This window comes from Clinocottus analis, unplaced genomic scaffold (assembly GCF_023055335.1).
Source record: "Clinocottus analis isolate CAN_PGR_092001 unplaced genomic scaffold, fCliAna1.0.p SCAF_42, whole genome shotgun sequence".
NCBI lineage: Eukaryota > Metazoa > Chordata > Actinopteri > Perciformes > Cottidae > Clinocottus > Clinocottus analis.
Window position 1 is genome coordinate 704717 of NW_027176176.1, and position 8589 is coordinate 713305.

General features: G+C 49.8%; 1 protein-coding gene across 1 annotated transcript in view; it reads right to left on the reverse strand.

The window, feature by feature from the left end:
• Nucleotides 1-1041: 1041 nt before the first annotated feature.
• The window catches only part of LOC137801669 (histone deacetylase 7-like), a 43303-nt gene continuing 35755 nt past the window's right edge, over nucleotides 1042-8589 (reverse strand). Inside the window, exons 20-25 of the mRNA XM_068599015.1 lie at nucleotides 8200-8297; nucleotides 5257-5375; nucleotides 4717-4850; nucleotides 4557-4641; nucleotides 2078-2222; nucleotides 1042-1641 (exon numbers count right to left, since the gene is read on the reverse strand). Coding sequence (XP_068455116.1) covers nucleotides 1611-1641; nucleotides 2078-2222; nucleotides 4557-4641; nucleotides 4717-4850; nucleotides 5257-5375; nucleotides 8200-8297 — 612 coding nt within the window. The 3' untranslated portion in view covers nucleotides 1042-1610. The remainder of the gene's footprint in view (nucleotides 1642-2077; nucleotides 2223-4556; nucleotides 4642-4716; nucleotides 4851-5256; nucleotides 5376-8199; nucleotides 8298-8589) is intronic.

The window sequence follows — 8589 nt, forward strand, 5'->3', positions numbered from 1 at the left end:
TGCTGCCCTGAAGCATCATGGGGGATTGGCGCCCGGGCCGATGTGTAAATAACGTCCGTCTCCCTGATGTTGAAGCTTCGGCTCGTCATCGTGGCCGACATCTTCAAAGAGTCTTTTATCTCAGAGCAGCGCAGAGAGAAGACGAGGAGATGTGAAACATCTGGCTCTCACGCCGCTGCTCTGCCCGGATCCTCCACAATGAAACTGAAGAAGAGCGGCGTCTGCAGAGATGTGTGCCGAAGGTCACATGAAGGAATATTCAAATAAAATGTAGAAGCCTGAACAAACAGGAAGTGTGATGGTCGACACACTGTCCCTCGCTGGATGACATCATCACAGAGGGACAGCGAGGAAGGTCTGCTCTCCTCCAGAGACACCGGACCTGCTGCGACCTACGACCCCGCCTTCAAGGTCACAGCAGGTCTGGACCTCCACAAGGGTGCTGTGTGTGTGCGTCAGTGTGTGTGTGTGTGTGTGTGTGTGTGTGTGTGTGTGTGTGTGTCAGTGTGTGTGTGCGTCAGTGTGTGTGTGTGTGTGTGTCAGTGTGTGTGTGTGTGTGTGTGTGTGTGTGTGTGTGTGTGTGTGTGTGTGTGTGTGTGTGTGCGTCAGTGTGTGTGTGCGTCAGTGTGTGTGTGCGTCAGTGTGTGTGTGTGTGTGTGTGTGTGTGCGTCAGTGTGTGTGTGTGTGTGTGTGTGTGTGTGTGTGTGCGTCAGTGTGTGTGTGTGTGTGTGTGTGTGTGTGTGTGTGTGTGTGTGTGCGTCAGTGTGTGTGTGTGTGTGTCAGTGTGTGTGTGTGTGTGCGTCAGTGTGTGTGTGTGCGTCAGTGTGTGTGTGTGTGTGTGTGTGTGTGTGTCAGTGTGTGTGTGTGTGCGTCAGTGTGTGTGTGCGTCAGTGTGTGTGTGTGTGTGTGCGTCAGTGTGTGTGTGTGTGTGCGTCAGTGTGTGTGTGTGTGTGTGTGCGTCAGTGTGTGTGTGTGTGTGTGTCAGTGTGTGTGTGTGTGTGTGTGTGTGTGTGTGTGCGTCAGTGTGTGTGTGTGTGTGTGTGTGTGTGTGTGCGTCAGTGTGTGTGTGTGTGTGTGTCAGTGTGTGTGTGTGTGTGTGTGTGTGTGTGTGCGTCAGTGTGTGTGTGTGTGTGTGTGTGTGTGTGTGTGTGTGCGTCAGTGTGTGTGTGTGTGTGTGCGTCAGTGTGTGTGTGTGTGCGTCAGTGTGTGTGTGTGTGTGTGTGTGTGTGTGTGTGTGTGTGTGTGTGTGTGTGTGTGTGTGTGTGTGTGCGTCAGTGTGTGTGTGTGTGTGTGTGTGTGTGTGTGTGTGTGTGTGTGTGTGTGTGTGTGTGTGTGTTGTCAGCTCCCAGCCTGCAGGAGTGAAGCGTCGTCTTTTAAACGGTTTCTCAGCTCGTTGTTGGACGTCTCCGTCAGGAAAAGCCCGTCGCGGCAGCGTGAGCTCAGCTGAGCGCTGCGGTGGAGTCAGAGGGTCATGAGGTCATGAGGTCATGAGGTCATGAGGTCATGAGGTCAAGAGGCCATGAGGCCATGAGGATGAATCCAGTGGTTGAACATCTGCTTGCAGTGCCGGCGTCCAGAGCGTCTGCAGGCGGCCGTCAGGACGTCTGCGCTCAGAGAGACTCTCCTCTCCCCGTCGGCCTCCTTCACGAGAGAAGAAGAAAGATGTTGTGATACAACCTGCTCCCATTTTAATACCCAGCATGCCCCATTCAGACAATCTTTTGGCTTAACACACGTAATATTTTTTCCATGTTTGAACCAAACGACACAGTTTCTTGACTGAAGCTCCTTCCTAACAGGACAAGACTTTGTTTTATTGTGATTTTTGTTCAGGTTCTGATTCTTTAGGTCCTAATCTTTCCATAAAGGTCTTATTGACGCTCCAGGAGGCTTTTTGGGGAATCTGGCTCACATCATGCTGGATGTTCATAGTTACCATCAAAACATCTTTTAAAAGAGATTTTTTTGGGGGCAGATATACATTTTTTTCCAAGACTTTCTGAACAAATACATACAATAAACTCAAGTACTGGAATTAATTTGGGGTTCCTACGACGACTCAAGCACCGCCTCCTACCTGTCGGCCGCCGCCCCCATGGACAGCGAGGCGATGGCGCTGACGGCCTCGCTGTCAGAGTCTCGTCTCAGACGGCGTCGCTGCGCCTGCAGGTAGGACAGATCCACGCCGGCAGCCGAGTCCTTCACGCTGCGCCAGAACGCACCTGCAGGGGAGGAAGACGAGGAGGAGGAAGAGAGAACCGTGAGGGAGGAGGAGGAGAACCGTGAGGGAGGAAGAGAGAACGGTGAGGGAGGAAGAGGAGGAGAACCGTGAGGGAGGAGGAGAACCGTGAGGGAGGAGGAGGAGAACCGTGAGGGAGGAAGAGGAGGAGAACCGTGAGGGAGGAAGAGGAGGAGAACCGTGAGGGAGGAAGAGAGAACGGTGAGGGAGGAAGAGGAGGAGAACCGTGAGGGAGGAGGAGAACCGTGAGGGAGGAGGAGGAGAACCGTGAGGGAGGAAGAGGAGGAGAACCGTGAGGGAGGAAGAGAGAACCGTGAGGGAGGAAGAGGAAGAGAACCGTGAGGGAGGAAGAGGAGAACCGTGAGGGAGGAGGAAGAGAACCGTGAGGGAGGAAGAGGAGAACCGTGAGGGAGGAAGAGGAAGAGAACCGTGAGGGAGGAAGAGGAGAACCGTGAGGGAGGAAGAGGAGAACCGTGAGGGAGGAAGAGGAGAACCGTCAGTGATCAGGTTCCTGCTGTGTGTAAACTTGTTTGATGTTCTGTAAACATGATGAAGACTCCAGAACTCAGATCCTCTGCGACACACAACGTGTTGCTCTAGTGTGTGTGTGTGTGTGTGTGTGTGTGTGTGTGTGTGTGTGTGTGTGTTCCTGCATGCAGGGTTCACCCCGGGCTTAAATTATGGGATTAACATTCTTGTGGCTTTGCAAATATTTTTAATTAATCTAATTTGGTTGGATAACATTTGTGTGCAATCAGGAGGGATGTTACTGAGGTCGTGTGCCAGAGCAGCGTTTGAAGATAATTGGAGCCAGGGCCGTGTGTGTGTGTGTGTGTGTGTGTGTGTGTGTGTGTGGGGGGGGGGGGGGCAGGGCTGTGAGGAGGTGGCAGCGAGCAGGAGGTGAAGGAGGTGAAGGAGGAGGTGCTAAGTGGAGAAATGAAGAGACGATGAAAGTGAAGCGATTGTAAAACACAGTTATTCTATTTTTATTTGTATTCATTGTAAAACTGATGGATCCTAAAACTATAAAAAGTGGATTAAGAACAACATTGTTTTCCATAACTTCACAACGTCATGAATTAAAATTAAAAGAATCATTCAAATGTTTGTATTGTAAAAATAAAACAATAGAAATAAAGTTTATTGTTTCCAAAACAAAGTGTGTTTGTTTCCTGTAATGTTTATTTGTAAAGTCTGTGCTTTATTTATTATTATAATGTCCCATGAATACGGCCTGCTGTGAGATTATCATTATGATTATCATTATGATTATCATCAGAACAATCTCTTCTTCAACTTAAAGGGCAACAACAACAGCAACAAGTTGCCCAAACTCATAGGTTGTTGATGTTTATTGATCTCAGATCATCTTGAGAGTTATGATAACTAAAAGGAGACGAGAGAGGAAACAAACAACGAGCTGTTGTTTCTACGAGTTTATTATTTATTCTAGAAGCATAAAGGACACGCCTCCGTTTCTCTCTTCTATGAAGAGTTTTCATGTCGAGGAGCGACAGTTATTCATCATTAATAACAGTTAATAACACTTTCATGTCCTTAAAGGGCCGGCGCCGAACATCTAGAGATTCTTTTAGCAGATATGATGACATCATAATCACCTCATATAATGTAGAGTTCAGATCAATGATGATGATGATGATGAAGACTGTGAGCTGCTCTGAGCACCGCTTAAGAACACGGGAAGCTTTACATGTTCATATTTATATATATTTATATTTATTTATATTTATATTTATTTATATTTATTTATATTTATATTTATTTATATTCAGATATATTTATTTACATATATTTATATTTATATATATATATATATTTATATTTAGTTATATTTAGATTCATATATATTTATATTTAGTTATATTTAGATTCATATATATTTATATTTATTTATATTTAGATTCATATATATTTATTTATATTTAATGTCACTTGTTCTGCAGCACCAGAGGTTTTGTCCTGTTGGAGCTCAAGAAACATTCAGGACACGATCAACATGTTTTAACACACGCGTGTTCTGATGTGTGTGTTCTGATGTGTGTGTTGTAATGTGTGTGTTCTAACGTGTGTGTTCTAACGTGTGTGTTCTAGCGTGTGTGTTCTAACGTGTGTGTTGTAATGTGTGTGTTCTAACGTGTGTGTTTTAGCGTGTGTGTTCTAGCGTGTGTGTTGTAATGTGTGTGTTCTAACGTGTGTGTTTTAGCGTGTGTGTTCTAGCGTGTGTGTTCTAGCGTGTGTGTTCTAACGTGTGTGTTCTAGCGTGTGTTCACCTTCTCGGTGTGCGTCGGGTTCTCACCTTGCACCTGCAGCACTTCCTGCAGCGAGCGCACGGCGTTCTCACACGGCCGGCGGTCCAGCACGGCCGGCGCCAGAGGCTCCACCTGGGACACGACACCAGGTGAGAGGATGCACACACACACACACACACACACACACACACACCAGCACGCGCTCACCTCCATGCCCAGCAGGGCGCTCACGCAGGCCTCAGAGGCGTCGCAGATGGCCGTGAGGTCGTGTCCCCCCTCCAGAGCCAGAACCACACGACCGCCGGCCAGAGACATCAGCTGCCGGGTCAGGAAGCCGAAACCTGGGAGAAGAGCACACACACACACACACACACACACACACACACACACACACACACACACACACACACACACACACACACACACACACACACATGGAGTGAGTTGATGCTGATCATACACACCAGATGAAATACTTCAGTGTGTGTCGTTCACTTTAACTCTTCACGGCGTGTTTTCAGTTCTATACGTTTTATTTTTTTGTTATAACTTGTGTGGTTGGACTTGGCTCCTCCCACTTCTGGTTGCTAAAAGGCAGAATTGTTGAACTTCTAAACATCCACAAAGCAGCTCTCACACTGATTCCCCTCCCCGTCAGCGAGTGTGTGTGTGTGTGTGTGTGTGTGTGTGTGTGTGTGTGTGTGTGTGTGTGTGTGTGTGTGTGTGTGTGTGTGTGTGTGTGCTTACACTTGGCCGTGACCTTGTAGCCTCCCAGCGATGACAAATGTCCTTCCACCGCATCGAAGCCGGCGGACACCAGCACCACGTCGGGGGAGAACTCGTGGGCGACGGGCATCACCACGGCTCTGAGGAGAGGAGCGACACGCCGTCACGCTGGAGCTGTGATCCAGGCCCTCATGTTCTCATGTTCTCATGTTCTCATGTTCTCATGCTCCAACAGGTGTTTATAGTTTGAAAGGAAGGAGTTGGACCGGCGTGTTGATGTAACAATGAGAGAGGAAGTCACTGAGGATTGTTTACCAGCACAATGAAGAGCATAAGTTTCTGTAATAAACTGGATATTAAGTTTCTTGCAAAGTAAAACAACATGAGCACCGTGCAGGTGATTGGTTCACGTCCTCTGGGTCGTTCACTGCAAACCTTCACGTCTCTTTAAACTCCGTCCATTTGAAACGATGAGAGATGAATTATCAAAGGCCGCGTTCCAGGCGCTTGATCTCTGTTCTGCATCCACGCTGGGACCCGGCCAGCGCCGCCGGGGGGCGGGGCCACCGGGGGCGGGGCCAGGGGGGGGCACGCCCAGGTGTGAACGTGTGCAACTGTTTAAATGTGAAGCAGAGCGCCGGAGAAGAGCAGGAGCGCTGCGACGCTTTAGAGACGGAGAAGCAGAGCAACACAGGCAGGTGGCAAAGTTACTGTCTGAGAGAGAGAGAGAGAGAGAGAGAGAGAGAGAGAGAGAGAGAGAGAGAGAGAGAGAGAGAGAGAGAGAGAGACTCTGACATACTGTCCTCAGCTCAGGGGAGGCCTCTCTCCTCGCCTCCTTGCTCTCCTGCTCACTTCCTCTCGTCTCCTGCTGCCAGTTATTTAGCAAGACCGTACGGCCCATGCCGCGTTTGATTCTCTCTTTCTCTCTCTCTCTCTCTCTCTCTCTCTCTCTCTCTCTCTCTCTCTCTCTCTCTCTCTCTCTCTCTCTCTCTCAGCGGCAGTTCAAAGGCGTTTGTGAGCGTCTGGTTCTTATTAGGAGCTCGTTCCTCTTCTCACGTCACTGACAGCCAGCCATCTGGGATCCATTGGGCCTAATTACGCCGCCTTTGGATTCCCTAACAATGCACCCCCCACTTCTTCTCCTCCGCTCGCCTCTCTTCAGAGTTTGTCATTCGTCAGTAGCCACCTCGAAATGCACATACATGCTTTTATATGTAGACGTGCGTATGCTTCAAAAGTGGATGTTAGGTACGTGAGCTGTGCTACCGCTGGTTAAAATGACCTTAACTCCTCCACACACACACACACACACACACACACACACACACACACACACACACACACACACACACAGATACACACAATGCCATGGCACTTCATTCCAACACAGCTGAGCTTTCTCTTGATTATACGAGTCCCTCCACCAGCACGCTAGCACGCTAGCACGCTAACAAACCACCACGCTGACATGCTAGCACACACCTGGACACAGACACATCCGCATCAGTCTCCAGCTTCCTGTTCCGTCCTGAAGAGAAACTCTCAGAGTCTGAATCCTGGATTCAAACTGGATTAAGGAATGGGTTTGAGACTCGATCTTTAACTGCATGGACATGAGTTCCTGCTGCATTGAATGTTCCTGATGCATTGAATGCTCCTGATGCATTGAATGCTCCTGATGCATTCAATGCTCCTGATGCATTCAATGCTCCTGATGCATTGAATGCTTCTGATGCATTGAATGCATCTGAAGCATTGAATGCTCCTGATGCATTGAATGCTTCTGATGCATTGAATGCTTCTGATGCATTGAATGTTCCTGATGCATTCAATGCTCCTGATGCATTGAATGCTTCTGATGCATTCAATGCATCTGAAGTATTGAATGCTCCTGATGCATTGAATGTTGTCTGCATGGCGAGTTAGAAAGAGCCAGATGAAGCCGCCTGAACGTTTTGTGCGTTTTCTTCAGCGTCTGCACGACCTCGCTGCAGCTTTCATAGTCCAAATGATGTTTTCACTGTTCTGGTGGAGGACGTGACAAAGATCCACCAGCTATACGGGGCTCTAACCACCGGACCACCAGGACGCTGCACACAGTAACACACAGCAACACACAGCAACACACTCTACTACAGTGCTGTGTGGTTAGCTGAGGAAGTCTACACATGAAAACACTTCCATTTCCCAAACTGGATGAAAAATACCAAAAGCCAGACGCCGGCTCAGGAAGAGCTCGTTTCTTAATGAGCATCCAGAGCTGCAGTAAACTCTGGACTTAGTGCTTCTGAGCTTTCCCTCTGCGTCGACTGATTTTTACCAGTACGGCTCAGCTCAGTAGCATCTGGGCCCACCCACCGAGCCCACCGAGCCCACAGAGCCCACCGAGTCCACCGAGCCCACCGAGTCCACCGAGCCCACCGAGTCCGCCGAGCCCACCGAGTCCACCGAGTCCACCGAGCCCACCGAGCCCACCGAGCCACCGAGTCCACCGAGCCCACCGAGTCCGCCGAGCCCACCGAGTCCACCGAGTCCACCGAGCCCACCGAGCCCACCGAGTCCACCGAGCCCACCGAGTCCACCGAGTCCACCGAGCCCACCGAGCCCACCGAGCCCACCGAGCCCACTGAGCCCAGAAGTCGCTGTGACTCAGTCGCTGCAGAAACACGTCACACACAGCGTCACCGCCCAACACCTCTGCAGACACACAACCTGCTGCAGAAACTGCAGCTGGCGCATCACACACTCATCTCATGAGGACACTCAGGTGTTGCTTCCAGTGGACGAGGAAGTAGAGACACTGAGCACTGTGAGCAGTAACGCCGTCATCATTTTGTTTATTCTGATGTGAGTCCTCAACAGAGAGACTCCAGACGACATGATCTTGTAAATGATTGACAGTTGTAAGTGGGCGTGGCCCCGCAGCGTGCGGCCGCATGGAGAGAAGACGGTGAGGCTCCTCACCTGAAGGCAGCCAGGTACTCTGCATCCCCCATGGGGGGGTTCAGACCCCCGGTCCATCCCACGTTCACGTTGAAGCCCTCACCTGCACCCACACCCACCTGGAGAGAGAGAGAGAGAGAGAGAGAGAGAGAGAGAGAGAGAGGAGAGAGAGAGAGAGAGAGAGAGAGAGAGGGAGAGAGAGAGAGAGAGAGAGAGAGAGAGAGAGAGGGAGAGAGAGAGAGAGAGAGAGAGAGAGAGAGAGAGAGAGAGAGAGAGGGAGAGAGAGAGAGAGAGAGAGGGAGAGAGAGAGAGAGAGAGAGAGAGAGGTTTTTGTCAACTCTTCATGAAAGAAGGTCTGTTGAGGACGAGTGACTGACACCAGGAAGTGATTATGATTCTTAAAATGTGGGA